The 19,434-nt window shown below is 48.5% G+C and overlaps 3 protein-coding genes across 7 annotated transcripts in view; 1 reads left to right on the top strand and 2 right to left on the bottom strand.

The window, feature by feature from the left end:
- Window positions 1-1,837: 1,837 nt before the first annotated feature.
- On the bottom strand, window positions 1,838-2,908 carry LOC100763983 (diazepam-binding inhibitor-like 5). Of its 2 annotated transcripts, XM_027426714.2 has the most exons (3): window positions 2,769-2,903; window positions 2,543-2,681; window positions 1,838-2,284 (listed from the first exon to the last, which is right to left on the bottom strand). In XM_027426714.2, exon 3 carries the CDS (start codon window positions 2,233-2,235, stop codon window positions 1,972-1,974), a length of 264 nt encoding a protein of 87 aa, XP_027282515.1. In that variant the 5' UTR covers window positions 2,236-2,284; window positions 2,543-2,681; window positions 2,769-2,903; the 3' UTR covers window positions 1,838-1,971. The 2 variants fall into 2 exon arrangements, with proteins under 2 accessions (XP_027282515.1, XP_027282514.1); XM_027426713.2 differs by lacking the exon at window positions 2,543-2,681 and having other exon boundaries at window positions 2,769-2,908.
- A 10-nt stretch (window positions 2,909-2,918) lies between these two features.
- Window positions 2,919-9,973, top strand: Gemin4 (gem nuclear organelle associated protein 4). Its single transcript, XM_027426706.2, has 2 exons — window positions 2,919-3,050; window positions 6,614-9,973. The coding sequence occupies exons 1-2, from the start codon at window positions 3,041-3,043 to the stop codon at window positions 9,778-9,780; spliced, it is 3,177 nt and encodes a 1,058-aa protein (XP_027282507.1). The 5' UTR covers window positions 2,919-3,040; the 3' UTR covers window positions 9,781-9,973.
- Window positions 9,974-11,090: 1,117 nt separating this feature from the next.
- The window catches only part of Tlcd3a (TLC domain containing 3A), a 29,222-nt gene continuing 20,878 nt past the window's right edge, over window positions 11,091-19,434 (bottom strand). Inside the window, exons 1-5 of one of the 4 annotated variants that reach the window (XM_027426710.2) lie at window positions 18,373-18,617; window positions 18,008-18,091; window positions 14,900-15,101; window positions 13,362-13,457; window positions 11,091-12,609 (exon numbers count right to left, since the gene is read on the bottom strand). In XM_027426710.2, coding sequence (XP_027282511.1) covers window positions 12,340-12,609; window positions 13,362-13,457; window positions 14,900-15,101; window positions 18,008-18,091; window positions 18,373-18,494 — 774 coding nt within the window. In that variant the 5' untranslated portion in view covers window positions 18,495-18,617 and the 3' untranslated portion in view covers window positions 11,091-12,339. Of the gene's footprint in view, window positions 12,610-13,361; window positions 13,458-14,899; window positions 15,102-18,007; window positions 18,092-18,372; window positions 18,645-19,434 lie in introns of those variants that run through there. The other 3 variants (XM_035447515.1, XM_035447516.1, XM_027426711.2) reach the window with 3 other exon arrangements.

Raw genomic sequence — 19,434 nt, 5'->3', positions numbered from 1 at the left:
AAAACTTTAGGGCCTACAAGATAGCTCTGTAGGTGGTGGTGGCACCTACTACAAAAGTCTGGCAACCTGCTGGGTGTTGGTGGCGCACGCCTTTAATCCCAGCACTCGGGAGGCAGAGGCAGGCGGTTCTTTGTGAGTTCTAGGCCAGCCTGGTCTCCAGAGCAAGTGCCAGGATAGGTTCCAAAGCTACACAGAGAAACCCTGTCTCGAAAAACCAAAAAAAAAAAAAAAAAAAAAAAAGTCTGGCAACCTGAGTTTGTTCCTGTGAACCTGTGTAAAAGTCAAAGGAGAGAACCAACTCCATAAGTTGTGCTCTGACCTCCACATGCAAACTTAACACACTCACTCCTGCCACACCTACACATAGAACACACACAATAATAAATGAAAATATTTTAATGATAAAAAATATACTTTATATCCATCATGGTGGTTCATGCTTGTAATCGCACTCTGGAGGAAGAAGCAGATGAATCTCTGTAAATTGAGGCCAGCCTGGTTCACACAGTGAATTCCAGGCCAGCCAGGCCCTATCCCCTAAACCAGAATAACTGACTGATAACAACAAAACACCTTTAGAAACTTCTGTTATAGTGTGGTGATATTTGTTTATGATCTAACAAATAAAGCTTGCTTGAAGATCAGAGTGCAGAGCTAGCCACACTAGTTAATCATAGAGGCTAGGCAGTGGTGGTACACACCTCCCAGGACTCAGGAGACAGAAGAAAATGGATCTTGTTAGTTCAAGGCCACCCTGGGGTACACGAAATTGATCCAGTCTAAAAGAGAAACAGAGCCAGATGGTGGTGGCTCACACCTTTAATCCCATTATTTGGGAGCCACACGCCTTTAACCCCAGCACTACGGAGGTAGAGGTAGGAAGGGATATGGCTGGGTGGAGAGATGAATATAAGGCAGGGCAGTAAGTCTGGGGATGCAGTCTGAAGACAGGATTGCCCCTCTGGTCTTAGCATTGGTAGAGGTAAGAACTCCAGTGGCTGGCCGCTCTGCTGCTATGATCCTTCACCCTTCACCCTGGTAGCTGAGAATTTTTACTACATTTATATGAATATATTTGCTAGGGCTTAAACCCAAAGCCTCAACATGCCAGGCAAGTGGTTATATCTCAGATGGAAGACAAGTTTTGAAGAAAGTATTGGAAAATGCCATGCTATTGTAGAGTTCTTCAAGAACTCTAACACTTCATATGCCAGCTTTCCAGGTACCATGGTAGCACACCGATGTCGCTGAAATGATTGACAAAGGGTACCCTGGCACTTATGTGAGCCACATGTGCCTATATACATGTTGTCAGGGTCCCAAGCAGAAACCTAGGTTAAGAAGAGCAATCCTAAGAACATTTAGGTTGCTAAGCCTTAGATGAGTCTTTTGGATGCTAAGATTCTGAAACCATCTTGCTCCATTGTCCCTCGGCTGCTGTGTTGTGATGCATGAATTATGTCACCACCTTGTCACTCAGAGTTTGAGCTCCATCAAAATACTAACTTCACTGGGCCTGTGTTCTAGATGAGGGCTTTTCTATTTGACTTCAGCTCTTTAGAAGGCAGAGCCGCTTTCCCCTCTGTATTGTTGGGTTCTTGGTGAGTTGACAGCCCTTGATACAGGTCCAAGCTCTGCCTCACTTCCGACCTTGGTCATTTTCATAGCGTGATTCACCCCTACCCATCCCCTCTTCTGCCAAATATCCATCCACATAGCCAGTCAGACCACACAAAGCATGACTAATGGAGTTTTAGCCAGCAGAGGTGCTTTTACACATTTGAACTGCTTTCCAGGACCCTCACAGAGTTGCTCTTTGACACAGACTCCACTCTTGTGCCGTTCAAGTGATTTATTGATGTCTCCGCTAACCTTGCTACCCTTTTCAGTATGTTTCAGCCATCAGGAGTTCTTAAACCCATTCCCCACCAGTGGAGCCACTGCTATTTCCTTGTGTCTGCCAAAATGTCCTTAGCCAGCCTCGTTTTTCTTTAGCTCCTCCACTTTGGCAATATAGATCCTCATAGCATCCATCTTGGACATCCCTTTGTTCACATTCCACGCTTCCCATTTGGCCTTTGCTCTCACATCTGTGGCTGGAGGGACGGGGATGTTACAGTCGCCCTGGGTGGCCTGTTTGTAGAAGCTGTACACCAGCAGTTTCTCCTGATCGCTCACAGGACCCTTCAGCTGCTTGAGAGAAGCGCAGGCCATTTCAAACTCCACTTGGCTCATTGTTGCACCAGAGGCTGTGTGTGCCTCTCTGTTCTAGTGATACCTGGTACTAGAAGAGAGTTGGGAATAAGCAAAGCAGACGATTATTAGGCCTTGGAAAGAAAGGACAAAGAGATAATGTGTGGGAAGAACACGTGTGTGTGTGTGTGTGTGTGTGTGTGTGTGTGTGTGTGTGTGTATGTGTCTGTGTGTGTGTGTGTGTGTGTGTGTGTGTGTGTTTGAAAAACTACAAGTTGCTGACCAGGAATCCATTCGATTGGCCCTGTCCCACAGTGCTTTGCCCAGTGTGACTGTCCTTCAAACTTACAAAGGCGCCTATGAGAGCTGAAAAGCATTTGGGCATTTCTGTGTGTCTCTGAGGCTGGACGGGGAGCCCCATGGATCCGCTGCTGGTTAGTGGGCAGCCTGGGAAAGGCCATTCCGTTGGAGGTGAATCGTGGGGGTTCCTGGGTGAGAGTGAGAAGTCTGGACTAAGGGATTGGACCTCCTGGCCTCAAGAGAACTGTAATTCCGCAAGGAGCCTGCCTACCTACCTGAGGGTAGACGGCCGGCTGGGAAGCCTAGGGCCGAGAGGGGGCGCTGTGGGCCTGGTCGGCCTCGACGCCGCGAGCTTGTCGAGGAGGACGGAAGACGCGTGCGCACGGAGCAGCAGCCGGGGAGCGGAGTACTGATCGGAAGCCCGTACGAGCTGTGGGCGGTACCTGTGACGCGCCTGTGGCGCCGCCCTTTGTGCCGTGGCGGGGGCACCGCGTTCGCGGCCTCGGAGTGGGAGGGGCGGTCCAGCCCGGCCGCCAGCTTCGCCGCCATGGACCTAGGTGGGTTCGCGTTTCCCTACTCCGGCCTGGTGTCGGGCCGCGTCCGGCAGAGCCCCTCCAGGGTGGGCCGAGGCCCTGTGCTCCTCCAGTGGCGCTCTCCGGAGCCGACTCTGGAGGCCGGGGGTCTGAGGAGTTTTTAGGGACCCGCGGCCGCGAGGCCGGCCTCCAGCCCGCAGCCCGGCCTCGTGTTGGTCTTCCTCGATCCCTCCTCCGCCTCGTGGTCTCTTTCCCATTAGAAAACAGAGAGCGAATGTAGCCCTGGACCCCCTGAAAGTGCACAGGGCTACTGCACGTGTTTCGGAAATGCCGGGCTGGGAGGAACGGACGTCCGGACCGTTCTTCCTTATTGGGTGACTGCCGAGTCGGGGAACAAGTTTCTTAGCAGCTCTCCTGGTCCACAAAGCAGAGATGCTGATACCGCTTTCCTCCCAGGCTTGGCGTTTCTTTGAGACCACGTGCATAACTGGGCGCCTTACGGTGACTTGTGCACAGTGGTGTCCCGCAGCCCTCGCTTTCGAGCAGGGTTTGCAGCAGCAGCAGACAGAGATGGTACTTTTTGAATCCTTTGATTTGGAGTCTCTTAGGCGAGGTCTGGAAGGAGAGCGGCGTTGATAGAAATCTGTGGCCATCTGCCAAGCCTCCCCACCCTGCTAGGTGTGCTCTTTAGAGGGTAAGACAGGGAGGCTGTCCCGGGAGGTACTCCAAGATTTGCAAATAATAAGCTATGGAGAAAGATCTTTGTCCCAGCCAGCTCTTTAGGTAGTTTCATGCCCCGAAGCTGTCAAGAGTTCTGCCATGGCTTGACTCCGCTGACTCAGACACCCTGCACAAATTGTATGTGGGCCTCGAGGTTTCCATCTCTAAAACAGGAGTGGTAATCCTCAAGAAGTTAGTTGGATGATCAAATGGTCTTTTAGGTGTAAAGCTGGGTGTGGAAGCTTATGTCTAACTAGCACTTTGGAGGCAGACACAGGAGGATCTCAAGAGTTCTAGGCCAACCTGCTCTATATAGTTTCAAGCCAGTCCTGGCTACATAACAAGATCCTATGTCACGGGTAAAAAAATGTATGTCACCAAGCCCCGTGCCTACCAGAGTAAGCAGTCACTTCCTAGCACCAGCTACTGATAAAGCCTTGCAGTTTCCCCTAGCTATTAACTGAGTCTGGGACTTTGTCAAGTCACATGTACACAGTGTCTGAAAATCTCATGTTTGTCGGCAGACATCTGCTCGGCTAAGCTGATAAATGCAGTTAAATTGAATTTACTGTTGCGAGGGAATGGTGTTGAGGGCAGGGCAACCTGAGCCAGAAAGAACCCTGCCACAGCAACCTAACTCTGGGCCTTCTGCTACTGTGGAAGCCAAGGTGCATTGCCTTCAGGCCTGGGTTTAGTAGGAGTGTTGATCCTTGACTTGTTTTTGGGTGTGTGAGTAAATGGTTAGTGGCCAAGAGATTCATTAGTTCCCTGGAGTCATCACTTTTTTTCCCCCTGGGGGTAGGGGAGGTTTGAGACAGGGTGTCACAATGTACTTTGGCTGGCCTCATAGAAATCTGCCTCCCTAGAGCTGGGATTAGAAGCATGGGCCACCACAACTGGCCACTGGAGTCAGTATTTTTGCAGCTGACTCTGGCCTATGAGAATGGGGAAAATATGTTCCTTGGAGCATGGGAAACTGGACATGAGGAAGGAAGGGTTAGGCATCTCTGGGCCCTGGGAATGGGTGGGCGCTGTCAGGAACAGTGACCGTGACCAGTTAGTTGTTACACTCTTTTTAAAAAATAACTTATAAAAACAATAATTTTATTTTATGGACATTGATGTGAGGGTTTCAGGTCCTTTGGAACTAGAGTTACAGAAATTGCAAGCTGTCATATGGGTGCTCGGAATCGAACCCAGGTCCTCTGGAAGAGCAGCCAGTGCTCTTGACTGCTGAGCCATCTCTTCAACTCCCAGTTGTTAGAATCTTTAGTTTCTAGGCCAAATTATACACTTTGATAAAGACCTGTGTCCTTTTGTTTTTGCACTGGAGGAGACAAAATAGTGAGAAGACTGGGCCTGCCAACAATTGAACATTTAAATCAGGCTCTTTGTGGTCTGATTATTGTTGCGATAGTAACCTTCCATTCTCCCACCCCTGAAAGATGTTTCGAGAAGGTAACAGTACCAAAATAGTTCCAAAAGTATGACTAGTATATGTTGTATGTCATGTGGTTTTCATGGTTATACCACTGAAGATTATAGTCTGTGTATGCAGACAGACTCAGTAATGTGTAAAGTCACATTTTTGAATGACTGAGCTAGGATTTAAATCCATTATTTGATTAAACTCCCATATTGCCTTTCTTTAAATGTCTTTATCAGTTCTTAGCTCAGTGAATGAATGTTTTCTTGGTTCCTGCCACAGAGCCAGAATGTTCAGTAGTGTCCTTTTTGACTAGAAGAAACTGCTGGGTGAACTTTTTCCCTGTAAGGCCCAGAATGTTGAAACCCATTAGCAGCAGTGTGTTTAGGAAGAAGGAAGGCAGGGCTGGGAATACAGCTCAGTGGTAGAGTGCTTGCCTGGTATATGCAAGGCTTTGGGCTCAAAAACAAAAGCTCAGCTGGGTGTGGTGCATGCCTTTAATCCTAGCACTCAGGAAGCAGAGGCTGGCAGTTCTCTGTGAGTTCAAAGCTAGCTAAAATAAAACAATTACCCTCCCCCCCCAAAAAAAAAATAAAGGCTGCTCATCACCCAGTGTTGGGCTCTCCGTCTGTGTCTTCAGAAGACTGCTTGTAGGAGTTGGTTCTCTCTTGCTGTATTAGGCTAGGGATCAAACTCAGGTCATTAGGTCACTGAGCCATGTCACTGGCCTTTGTCATGTCTTCTAATGCATACTTGGTGGCACTGTCCCCCCAGTCCTGTCCCCACTGTAATCTCAGCAGTCCAGCTTTCCTCCTCACACTTTGCAGAGGGATCTTAGTCTCTTCCTTGGTTTCTATAAACTTCTCTGTGTTGGCACTGCCTATACTTAAATCAGGCCTTTTCTCCTTAACTCATTGCCATTGCTGAAAGACATCACTAAATAGTCAGCCTCAGACTCCAGGTAACCAAAACTGAACTTGTCTTCCTCCCTTTAAGCCTGTCCTTGGGAGCTGGAGAGAGCTCAGTAGTTAAGAACACATAAGATTGTTGTAGAGGACTGGAGTTTAGTTCCCAGCAGCCATACCAGGTGGCTCTTAATCACCTGTAACTCCAACTCCTGAGGGCCCAGATAATTAAAGTAAATATAAAATACTTAAAAAGAAACTTAGTAATCTATTCTGAATCCCTCTCTCCCTGTCCCTGTGGTACTATTCTTCTGATTTCCAGGCTAGAGATCTTAGAAACTGGATTTTATTCTTCAGCCAAGTCCTTAGGACCCTCTCCCTTCGGGAGCTCTTACTAACCGTGCCTTCTTCCTCTCCTGTTGATGTCAAGGTATTATTAACCTTGATAATGATAGCCAACCAGTGACTCTGTTTCTTTCTCTTAGCCTCTGCTTACCATTCTGAAAACTTCATTAACTCTTGACTTCTCTGTGCAGGACCCTTAAATATCTGTGAGGAAATGACTATACTGCATGGGGGCTTTTTGATGGCTGAGCAGCTGTTCCACCCCAAAGCCCTGGAACAGTTGACAAAGTCTGACTGGGAACATGTGGGGCGGCCTATTGTGGACGCCTTGAAGGAGATCTCCTCAGCCACAGCACATTCCCAGCCATTTGCCTGGAAGAAGAAAGCACTGATCATCATCTGGGCGAAGGTTCTTCAGCCCTCTCCTGTCAGCCCTTCTGATACTGATACTCGGTGGCAGGAAGATGTGTTCTTCTCCGTGGGCAACATGATCCCTACCATCAACCACACAGTCCTTTTTGAGCTGCTTAAGTCTCTGGAAGCTTCTGGACTCTTCATTCAGCTCCTAATGGCCCTTCCTACCACCATCTGCCGCTCAGAGTTACAGAACTTTCTGGAACACATGACCATTGACACTTCTTCCAAGGATGTATCCTTCTTCCTGGATGTCTGGTGGGAAATGATAAAGCACAAGGGTGACCAGCAGGACCCCTTGCTTTCCCAATTCAGGACAATGGCCCATAAATACTTGCCATCTTCAGATGAGTTTTCCCATCCTCCAAAGAGGTTTAAGTCTGACCCAGATGTGGGTCCTACCATGCCACTGTTGGCCATGCTGCTTAATGGGCTGAAGCAAATCCAAAAGAGAATCCTGTGCCGCGGGATGAAGTGTTGTGCATTAGCTAACTTGGCTGACATGCTGAGTGTGTTTGCACTGATGGAGGATGACCCCCAGGAGGTATCTGCCACCATGTACCTAGACAAACTAGCCACAGTGATCTCTGTATGGAATTCGGACACCCGGAACCCATACCATCAACAGGCCCTGGCTGAAAAAGTAAAGGAGGCAGAGCGGGATGTGAGCCTCACCTCACTAGCCAAACTCCCCAGTGAGACTGTTTTCATGGGGTTTGAGCTTATGCACAACCTGCTGCAGGAGTGGGGTGCAGAACTGCAGGACATGCTAAACAGCAGTCAGGGGACAAATTATGACACCTACCGGCTGTGTGACAGTCTGACTTCCTTCAGCCAGAACTTGAAGCTCTACCTGGAAACTGCCAGCATGTCCAAGGAGGAGAGGCAGGTGGTCTGTGAACTGGCTGAGTGTGTTAGGGACTTCCTAAGAAAAACCAGCAGAGTGCTTAATGACAGGGGCCTTGAGGACATCACTGCCTCCATTGCCATGGCCATCATTGAGCAGAAGATGGACCGGTATATGGAAATGTGCTACATTTTTGCTTCTGAGAAGAAGTGGGCCTTTTCAGATGAGTGGGTTGCCTGCCTTGTTAACAACAGGTCTCTCTTCAGAGAACCAGACTTGATCTTGAGTTTGCTGGAAACGGTGATGGAAGTCATCAACTCTAACAGGGCTATCCCCCAGCCTCATATCAAGCAGGTGATCTGCTTGACCTTGGAATGCTATGCAGACCTCTCCCTACCAGACAAAAATAAAGTCCTTTCTGGAGTCCTGCATTGTTGGGGGCCAAAGGGCCTCTCGGACAGGTTGTCTGTTTACTTGGAGGGTTTTCAGGAAGACCTCAACACAACGTTTAACCAGCTTGCACAGAGCACCTCTGAACAGGGTCTGGCTAAAGCAGTGACCTCTGTGGCCCGCCTGGTGATCCTGTACCCAGAAGTTGTGGTGAAGAAGATGTGCAGCATAGCTGTGACCAATCTTGGCACTCACAGGTTCCTGGCTCAGATTCTTACTGCCTTCCCTGCCCTGAAGTTCACAGAAACACAAGGGCCAAAGCCATATACCAGTTTCATGGTGTCCTGCCTCAAAGAAACTGTCTGGACAAAGTTCTCTACACCCAAAGAAGAGAAGCAGTTTCTGGAGCTGGTGAGCTGCCTAATGAACCCCGTGAAACCACAGGGGATTCCAGTTGCTGCTCTTTTGGAGCCTGATGAGGTACTGAAGGAGTTTGTCTTGCCATTCTTGATGCTAGACATGGAGGAGGTGGGCCTGAGTCTGAAGCTCTTCCTCCAGACCCTTGAAGCCAATGCGGGCTTGGAGGAGTATTGGCTGCAAACCTGCTCCCCATTCCCGCTGCTCTTCAGCTTGTGCCGGCTCCTGGACAGCTTCAGCAAGTTCTGGCAGCTCCCCCGGGAGAAGCGCTGTCTCACTCTGGACAGCAAGGATCTTGTGACCCACATCCTGGAGCTCCTCTGTGAGATCGTGCTGGCTAATGCAGAGACCTTCTCCCCAGACACCTGGGCCAAGTCCCTGTCCTGGCTCCACCGCAAGTTAGACCAGCTAGACTGGACTGTGGGCCTGAGACTGAAGAACTTCTTTGAAGGACACTTCAAGTGTGAGGTGCCGGCTACCCTTTTTGAGATATGTAAGCTCTCTGAGGCCCAGTGGACCTCACAGGCCCATGAAGGGTATGGGCCTGGCACAGGGCTTCTCGCCTGGATGGAGTGCTGCTCCATTTCCCGCAGTGTCTCTGAAGAGATGCTTTCCCTCTTGGTGGTGGATGTGGGCAATCCTGAGGAAGTCAGATTGTTTAGCAAGGGCTTTCTGGTGGCCCTGGTACAAGTCATGCCTTGGTGTAGTCCTCAGGAATGGCAGTACCTTCAACAGCTGACCAGGAAGCTGTTGGAGAAACAGCTCCTTCATGTCCCTTATAGCCTAGAGTATATTCAGTTTGTTCCCTTGCTCAACCTGAGGCCCTTTGCCCAGGAGCTCCAACTCTCTGTTCTTTCCTTGAGAGCTTTCCAGTTTCTCTGCAGCCAGAGCTGTTGTAACTGGCTTCCTATGGATGGTTGGAGCCATGTGGTCAAACTCCTCTGTAGCAGTTTGACCAGTATCCTGGATGCAGTCAGGTTGATACAGTCGGTGGGCCCCTGGGCCCAGGGACAAGAAGGAAACCTGACTCAGGAAACCTTGTTTGTGTATACCCAGATGTTCTGTCATGTTCTGCATATCATGGCCATGCTCCCCCAGGAGGTCTGCGAGCCCCTGTATGTGCTGGCCTTGGAAATCCTTACCTACTATGAAACCCTAATCAAGACCAACCCTTCTGTCAGCTCCTTGCTCCAGAAGGTTGATGAGCAGCGCTTTCTAAAGTCTATTGCTAAGAATCTTAGCCCTGAGGAGAGGCGCCAAACCCTGCTACAGAAGATCAACAACTTCTGACGTGTGGAGGACTGGAAAAAAGCTATCCCTCCAACATGGTGTTTGTTCTTCAGAGCCTAGAGCTGAGAACAAACCCTACAGTTATGGGAGATTGTATACATGACGAAAGGAGTACATTACAAGAGCACTGTAAAGAAAATAGTTTCTTAGGTATTTGTCACATACTACTACAATAAAACTCTTTTGGGTTTCATCTTGTCTTCAGCCTTTCTCAGAAGTTTGGGCTTAAATATGCTCCAAAGTTAGGTTTAGATAATCTTTAGGATCAAGTCAAGCCAGTGCGGCAGGTGTGGGAGTGCACACCTATGACATCAGCCTTTACATGGCTGAGGGTGGCAGCCTGGGCTACATAGTAAGATCCGAAAGTTTAAAAAAAAGAACAAGTCCAGCTGGGGAGGAACATGTTTGTAACTGAAATTCTCCACCCACATTTGGCAGTAAGCCCAAAGGTGGAGCTACCTAGTAGCAAAAAAATACAAGGTTGTATGTTCTTTTTACTGAGGCCTCTCAGAGTCTTTTCAGCCAGGCTTGGTAACAATACATACCTATAATCTCAGCATTTGGGTGGCTGAAGTAGAAGGGTCATAAGTTCAAGGCCAGCTTGGGCTGCTAGCAAGCATTTTTAGTATTTCATCCTTTTTCCAAGGTTATCTCAAAAAAGGGCACATGTGGAAAGGGGCTCATCTGGCACTGATTGTGACTTGTGTGCCAGAGAGGCCTGCACCTTTGTCAGAGGGTTGAACAAAGAAACAGCATACCCAGGAGGGACTGTGCTAAGCCAGCGCTGGTGAACAGCGGATCCCTGGAGGAGGGATGTAATTACCTCTGCCTGGAGTGGCATCTTGGTTTTGATGAATGAGTGGCAGAGGTAACGATGCATGCAGAAGCATAAAAATGAGAGTGTAAGGTTTCTAGGGTAATATTACACAACTCTTAAGAACTGGTTAGGGAGGTGTCATTTAGGGGGATGAGAGAAAAGGTCCCATCACCTCATTTCAAGTGGTTTACTGCTTTTCTCCCACCTAAAGTAAACTATTCTGTGGTCAACAGGCAGGCTTCCGCCCTCCCAACTTGTAATTGGGATTCACCAGAGGAAGACAGACCTGAAGTTATACGTGAACACTGAGCTTGAGCTCTGGGCACCTTCTGTGAATCCTTTGGTACCTTGAACCAACATGTTGGACTAAGTAAGGTATGAGTAAGACCTGCCTGGAACTCAGTCACATTCCATGATCAGACTAGGAACTACCCCATACAGCAGTCGGTCGAGCTGAGTCTCAGGATGTTGGAGGAAGTCAGTGCCAATGCACTTAGCAAACAATACAGAATTTAGTGCAATTTAATCACCATATGGATGACTTATGGATACATGGACAGTAAACAAAACACAAAATAGCATTTTTGTTTTTTAAAGTGGCACCTATTAAAGAGTGAAACTCAAAACTTGGAGCCATAATTCTCCAGTCCTTTAAAAGTCCATGGACAGTGAATTACAAGGCACTTGTAGTGTTTTTGCTGCCACCTGAAAGAAGTGCCAGCAGGTCCTCTCAAACCCAGCCTGTTGTGAGGGAGATCAGTGCTATACCACATCCTACTGCACACAGCTACTACACTGGTCCACAGGACATGCTCTGGCCAGCTTGGCTGCCCTCATGTTCTCTAGTCTTCTATGGCTAAATGGCTGCACATTCAACACAGAAATGAATCTTTTCAGGAAGCGCTAGAAACAATGGCCTGGTTGAGACCTCAAGGGTTGGAGCGCAGACATCTGTATCCATTTTGAATGAAAAGGGCAGTGTCAGAGTAGGATGACCCAGGAAACCACTATAGAAGCTATCACTCCACTTTGTCCCTGGAGTTTTAGGCCAGCTTTCTATGTGGACACAGAAAACTGGGTATGAGAGGCTATATTAAAAAGGGAATAGTGTTGGTGACTGCTTGCAACAAGCTCACATTTGTGCTGTTGGTCTTTATATCAAGTCGGCCTGCAGAGGTGCTGGCCTCCTGACCTACTCAAGTGCTTCAGGTTCTCAGCCCTGCCTCTTGCCCATTGTCAGTGAGCCCTTCTGACTAGAAGTCAGTAGGATGAGAATTCATTGTTGATATACAGATGAGAGGACCAGCGGCTGTCTAGTAAACAATGAAAGACTACACACCCACCATGGTTTTCTTAGTGTTGGAAAAATGACACTACTTCAAGAACCAAGCTGTCACTTGCTTCTGGCCCAGTATTTGGATGTTGCCCTGAGTGGGGATAGCAGTGCTTCACCTCCCAGAGCTCTTGTCATGGGTAGGCCCAAGGAAGGCTCCTCAGGCTTGCATTAAAGCTACTTTGCTGCAGTGGAGGTTTGAGAGGATCCAAGTTATTTCCAGGGAGAAAAAGTGCTTTTGTAAAAGGAGCAGGTTAGAAGGGGGAGGTAATGGGGACTCTTAAAAAGAAAACCTCAAATCCAGAGGCTTATCAATATCCAGAAGGCAGAAGTGACCCAGGCACAATTTGGTCCTTGGAATACTGAGTAGAGGAGGCAGCTAGTGTGAGTGCCTGACTCCTGAGAGTAATTAACCATCCTTTTTGGCTTTGGCAGTGTCAAAGAGCCGGGCTGCCTTCTTGCACAGCAATGAGAACCAGTAGAGCTGGGGAGAGATGAGGATGGCATTGGCCACATTGCAGTGTAAAGGGATATTAAATGGCACTCGGAGCAGGCTTAGTCCTTTGTGTTGACCATAGGACCAGTACATGAAGGGAAAAAGAAGGATCCGGCAAAACAGAAAGGTGGACAGTGTGAGGATTCCATTGACCTTATAAAGGAGGGTATGCTGCTGCTTTAGCTGCAAGAGAAAAGGAAGGAGAATGCCAGGTCACCAAGAGGACGGGTCATCAGGCACAGAACCCAGGCTCACTACGGTCAATCAGGTTCTTGTACGAGTCAAGGCCTATAGTGCTAAATTGCTTGGCACTTGGACACGGACACACACACACACACACACACACACACACACACACACACACACACACACACACACAAAGCAGGTGTACGGGCCGATGCATGTGATCATGGAGGCCAGAAGATGTTAGGTGCCATCCTCTTGGGAACTCTGGGGACAGGGTCTCTCACTGAACCCAGAGCTCACCTTTACAGATAGATAGGCTGCACACTCAGCTGTGCCTAGCTTTTTACAAGACCTAGCTGTCACTTGCTTCTGGCCCAGTATTATGGATATTACCCTGAGTGAGCGAAGAGAGATAACACTGCTTTGTGCCCACTCAGCCACCATATACAGCCTCATGATTTTACCAAAAGCGATGCTGAATTTGACCTAAACCACCCCCCTTATCCTTATAAGTGTATAAGAACAATTAATTAGATTGTTGCCAGGAAAATAATGCAACAATTTGGGTGTATGCTTCCCGTGTGTAACTTGGGTCAGATCAAAAGTCTAATCCACCTGGTTTGGATGATGACATTAACATGTCAAAAGGTCTCCCTTCCTAGCAGTAAGATCTCTTCAAACCCCAGTCTCCAAAGGCAGCGTAGGATCTATTCCCTCCTTCTCACATCTGCTGTTTCACTTATACACACCTGAATCAGAACTCTGCCCAGTGACACAAACGGAGTACTCAGTTCTGCTGTGAAGATGCAGCCAACAAAGAAGTCGCCAAGTTCTCCCCGGAGCTTCTGCAGAGAGAAGAAAAGGGACTGAGATGTGGAGGCTAGAAAGCACCGGAAGGAAAATCCTAACTAGGGCTATAGGGAAAAGGTAACCACGAGACCCTGAAAGGAGGAAAATGTTAGCAGACATGTGGTTGTTCAGTTGAAACCTTGCTGCTTCCCTGGCATTTACTTTTGGAGGATCCAAAGACAAATGGAGATGGGCTCAGTGAGTCCTACATGAGGCTCCATCTGATTTTAGTGACAACAGGGAGGAACTCTGTAGCCTGCTTCTGTGTGTCAGAGGCAAAGTCCTTACCAAATGAAGTACCTTCTTTTTTTTTTCTTCCTAAAATAACAGCCTGCCCTGTAGAACAACCTGCTCAGTAACACTGAAATAAGAAAGCTTGGGGCAAAAGAAAGCTGGTAAAGGCAATGGCCTAGAGGCCTGATGACCTAAGTTTGACGCCCCCATACCACCTATAGGGACCCTTAACCTCCTTGCCTGTATATACACATATACACAAATTAAACAAGAAAATAGGATGCTGGATGTGGTAGTGCATGCTTCTAATCTCAGCATTCAGAGATAGGGAGATTGAGAATAGCCTGGTCTCCATAGTGAGACCCTGTCTCACAAACTAAACAAATAGGGCTGGAAGGATGGCTCAGTGGTTAAGAGCACTTGCTACTCTTCCAGAGGATGCGTTTTGTTCCTAGCATCCATGTTAGTCATTTTAGAACTACCTGAATCTCTAGCTCCAAGTGACCTGATGCCACTTCTGACCTCCACATCCACTTAAATAAGATAATCTCTAAAATGAAGAAATAATGTTGAAGCCTATTGGAGGTGCAGGCCTATAATTCCAGCTACATGGGAAGCTGAGGTAGGAGGACTATAAAAGTTCAAGGCCAACCTGAGCAATGTAGACTATTCCAGAAAATGAAGCTGGGGTACAGTTGAGTGGTAGGCCGCTTTCCTAGCATGAGTGAGGTGCTAGTTTAATTTCTGGTACTGAAAAAATAAAAATAAAAAACAAGACTGGGAACATAGCTCAGGGAATAAGAGCACTGGCTGCTCTTCCAGAGGACCCAGGTTCAATTCCCATCACCCACATGGTGTCTCAAACCATCAATAACTCCAGTTCCAAGGAATAGTTGGCTCCTGCAGCCTCCAGGCAAGCAAATCATACACAGACGTACATGCAGGCAAAAACACCCATACACATAGAATAGAAACAAATCTTTTAAAAAGTAACAATGCTGGCCAGGAGTCACAGATGTTTCAGGTGGCATTGTTTTCCTCCACTGCTTCCATCAAAGACTGAACCCAATGAAGTAGTTAGCAGGAGGGCGTGCATAGTACAGAAGAGAAGAAAGAGGGCTCTCCAACTCTTAAGGAATGAAACAAGGGACCCAGTTCAGTGACGGGAATGGTTGACTGAGGTTGCTGTCCTGAGAGGCCATACCTGTGAAACAGGTACAAGGACAAACAGGATGACTGCATGATGCGTGACCATTAGGCGGTTTTCAATCAGGAAGTTTCGGAAAATGGTGGCACGTCTGAGTTTCTGGTCCCTGGTTCGGCACCATTCACAGAGGTACATGGCATAGCAGTCATAGATCATGTATGGAATCAAAAACCAGACATACTCTCTGGCAAGCCAATGCCTAAAAGAAAGCATAGGGACAGCTTCTTAAAATAACCATGGACGTCAGCTGGACGGTGGTGGCACACACCTTTAATCCCAGCACTCGGGAAGTAGAGGCAAGCAGATCTCTGTGTGTTCGAGGCCAGCCTGGTCTAATAAAGTAAAATAATCATGGATGTCAATGGTAAAGCTAGTCACTTCACTGGATCTCCTCGGTTCTGTTCTCTCTCAATCAGCTATTGTTACTTTGAACACTTCACAGTGAAGAGGGTGAGACTATTAAGGAGAGTATCTCTAAATACAAAGCAAATTTATGCAGGTCAAGGATAAAAAGCAGGAATTCATTCTGCCACCATATACAGGTAGTTTACTGTAACTATTTGCCTAGTTCAGCAAAGTATCTACAGTAGACTTCGAGTATTTTGATAGAAACTGACTTTGATGGAGATAAACTTTCAAATGATTCAGCAGCTCCACCAAGGAACTGGTTTGGAAGGTGTTCTAAATCACAAGTCCAACCTTTCCAGTTTAACTCCTCAGTTGCTCAACAGTTGGGAGTTTCGGAGTTTAACTTCTAGTTCTACACATTTTCTCTTGCTTCCCCATGCCACACTGTAGACCCTGGCCATGTTATTTCCTTTATCTATGTTAACTCTGGTTCCCATTCATTCATAAAAATGTCTGGGACCAGCTAGATGGCCTGGTGGGTAAGATACTTGCCTGATGACTCCTGAGTTTGATCCCTAGGACCACATGGTGGAAGGAGAGAATCAATTCCTGCAAGCTCTCCTCTGACCTCCACAAGTACATGGTTTGCATATGCACATGAGCACACACACTAAACAAATTTACTTTAATTTTTTTAAAAAGAAAAGTGTGTCTAGAAATGGGCCTGAACTTCAAGGACCACATCACAGCTACTTTTGTTTCAAAAGCAGCTGGAACAAAAGATGTCGATTTCCTGGCCCGATTTGGGCATGTATGTATGTGTTTCTATTAACTTGCCCAGTAAGAGTGAAACATTTGCTGAGCCACAATGATGGTTTACTGTTCTAGCATACACAGGAAGGACTGTGCCTGCACTCACCAACATCACACAAAAACTTCCTATAAAGAAACATTTACATTGGAATCTGTCCTATGCTGAGGAGGATTAGATTCACTTAGTAAATTTTTGAGTAACTGCTTTGGAAGAGAAAACTCACTGTACAGTTTTCAAACTACCTAACCATCATGCCACCTGCAGTGCTTGTGAACCTCTCTGTACCCCAGAGAGTCTAAATCCATGTCTATGATCCAATCTGTACTTTTCACCTTGTCTCAGGTGACTTCCCTAGGAGCCAGTCCACTGAACTGCAGCACCTGGAATCTAGACAGGGTGCCATGTGAGAGTCTGTTCCTGAATTAGCTCCACATTTATCACAGCACAACTCAATTAAAAAAAGAATGGAGCCGGGTAGTGGTGGCGCACACCTTTAATCCTAGCCCTTGGGAGGCAGAGGCAGGCGGATCTCTGAGTTTGAGGCCAGCCTGGTCTACAGAGCTAGTTAGTTCCAGGACAGCCTCCAAAGCCACAGAAAAACCCTGTCTTGAAACCTCCCCCCCCCAAAAAAAAAGGAATAGAGGCAAATGAACAATAATGGCACATACAACACACTTGTACGAAACTGATTAGCCAGCTTAAATCTGGGCCAAAAGATTCAAGACCTACTCTAATGCCCGTCAATGGATTCATTGCTTTTTAGAGCACTTTCAAGTAAAATAACTACCAAGAGCCAGATGGTAGTGGCTCAAGCCTTTAATCCCAGCATTTGAGAGGCAGAGCCAGTTCCAGGGCAGCTAGGGCTGTTACACAGAGAAACCCTGTGTAAAAAAAAAACCTACCATGAGCAGATATTGTAGCCCACATCTTAAATCCTAGCACTGAGGAGGCAGAGGTAGGAAGATCTCCATGAGTTCAAGGCCAACCCAAACTACATGAGACCCTGTCTGAAAAAGAAGAGACATAAGAGGAAAAACATGAAATGGTGACAGATCAAACCCAAGTAAGATCCCAGGTCACCATGAGACAATCTTGTTCTCTCTGATTCCTCTTCCAGTGGGGAAACAGGACATTGCAGGGTGGAAAATCAGGAAAGGCCACCCAACTTTCTCTGGATGTCTGCCTGTCACCCTTTAGATTCTTTGGAAGAAAAAGAGTGGTTCAAAGAGCCAAGTGGAACGATAAATAATAAAGAACATTTTGGTGCGGTGGCATACATCTGTTATTCTGCCCTTGGAAGACAGGTGGAGGAGGATTGCCACAAGTTCCAAGCTAGTCAGGTCTACAGATAAAACAAATCAACACCACTACCTATGTTTAAACAGTCCATTCTGGTCTTAATTACTTGTCTCACTGAAGCACCACATAGGTCCTTTTCTGGCCTGACTTTGGGCACAAACTTGTCAGTTTTCTGAAGGCTCCAGAAACCTCTTCATTATCTTGAGCAAAAGAAAAGCAAGGGCAGCATCTTCGGAGAGAGGGAGGTGGACTTCTGCTGTCAATAGAAGGGGTTGGCTGCAGTCACTGCTACTATCTCTGCTAAAAAAAATGTTCCAGATGGAGAACCCAGTGAAAGCATTTAAAAGAACCAAACTCCTACTTATAAAAAGGGACCGTCGGACCACACTGTCCTTAACAGTACACTCTTTAGTCACGCTGAGTCTCTTGCTGTCTAGCATTTTTCCACATTCCCTCGGTTCTCCTAAGCTGGGATGTTGGAATCAGCGAGAGGAAGGCACTAATTAGTGTGCACAGGTTTTCCTACCAGGCAGTCACATACATCATAACATGACAAAGAATAGGCCTGAAGGCCACTAAAATGTAAACGGTGGGGGCGGGGAGGAGGGGATCCCTCAGCCCTTCGACCCGGGATGGGACATTACCTGTCTGAGACCACGTTGCTGCAGGAGCAGATGATGGTGAGCCCCGCCCCGGTAGCCAGCACTGCCTGCACCGAGGACACCAGCCTGAGGTGGGGCACGGAAGAGAAACCAAAGAAAGCACGCTTACTCCAGGACTGTGGACAGCACAAAGCCCCACTCTCCAACCTGCCCCTCCCGGGCGGCCATGGCGTCGCGATGCCCTGAGTGGGGGCAGCAGGCGGGGAGACGCACACGGCCCGCCTTCCCGACCAGGCCCGCCCCGCACGGAGGGGCGCTTCCCGCTGCCCCCTTTCCGCCCGCAGCCCTGCGCAGGCCCGGAGCGGAGGGCAGCGCCCCGCCAGAGCGGGCGGCCGGGCCCGCGGTACCTGGTGCCGACCGTCAGGCAGTCGTCGTCGGTCCATTCCGGCCGCGAGCGGCGCAGCGCCCAGGTGCTGAGCGCGAAGAGCCCCGGGAAGAAGAGCGCGCCACTGGCCAGCGTCAGCAGCATGGGTGCGGGTGCGAGTGCGGCCGCTCGCTGTGCAGCGTGCTCGGGGCTGGCGGCTCGGCGGCGCGGCCCGCTCTCCCTATTTCTAACCTCCGCCCGCCCCGCCCGGCAGCAGCCACTCGGGCCCCGCCAGCACTGGCCGCCAGCCCGCGGCGCTCCCCCGCGTGACCAGCAAGCCGACCGCGATAGGCGCGGGCCGGAGCTGGGGCGGGGTCTAGCCGCGAGGCTGCCGAGTCCCCTGTCTGTCACGGAGGGCGCGTGCAGGGGCCTCCCTGCAGGACGTGCACCCGGGCGCGATGCGCGCCACGGAGCCCACCTCTCAGGCCGGAGGGTCGGGTGGGTTGTGGCCATCTGTTCTCATCCATCGAGCATCGTCGCTTCCAAAGGGAGTCCTAAATGGCCTTCCTGCCCATCAGGGAGTGGCTTCTCAGGGATCCCCAAGAAGGCTTGAAAGCCTGCGTTCCCTCCCTCCCTGCTGTGACACTTGTAGACCTCTTGGCTTTGGGTCCAGATAGTACCTGAGTTTTGGTAACCGTTCTTGGGCTAGATGATTCCACTTTTGCTTAGCATCTTGAAACTCGCGCGACAAGTTCATTCGTTTCGGTATCTCTGAGAAACGACTCTCTTAGGAGAAAAACTGCTTTGGTTTGCAGCTTCTAACTTAAATGTGTGAATGTGTGGGAAGGAGTGGGTGGGAAGGTGGGTGTTATGATTCATTAATGCCCAGGACAATCGAAAGGCACTACAGGTCTCTTCAAATCACCAGCATGAAAAATGCTATCCAAAGTCTCCTTAGAGAGGTTTGGCAGGAACAGCTGAGCTCAGCCTATCTCAGCTGGGCCATGATTTCCTCAGTTGTGGAATGAGGAGGAAGCTGAATACAAGCCCTTCTTCAAGGCTTTTCCAACTATTCTTGCGATGCTGGGACGTCTATAAAATAAAT

The sequence above is a fragment of the Cricetulus griseus genome, chromosome 7 (assembly GCF_003668045.3).
Source record: "Cricetulus griseus strain 17A/GY chromosome 7, alternate assembly CriGri-PICRH-1.0, whole genome shotgun sequence".
In the NCBI taxonomy this organism is placed as follows: domain Eukaryota; kingdom Metazoa; phylum Chordata; class Mammalia; order Rodentia; family Cricetidae; genus Cricetulus; species Cricetulus griseus.
The sequence above is the reverse complement of the archived record's forward strand: the minus strand, read 5'-3'. Positions and strand labels throughout refer to the sequence as shown.

Excerpts from the sequence above, each read along its gene's own strand:
- LOC100763983 (XM_027426713.2), bottom strand. The coding sequence starts at position 2,235 with ATGAGCCAAGTGGAGTTTGAAATGGCCTGCGCTTCTCTCAAGCAGCTG.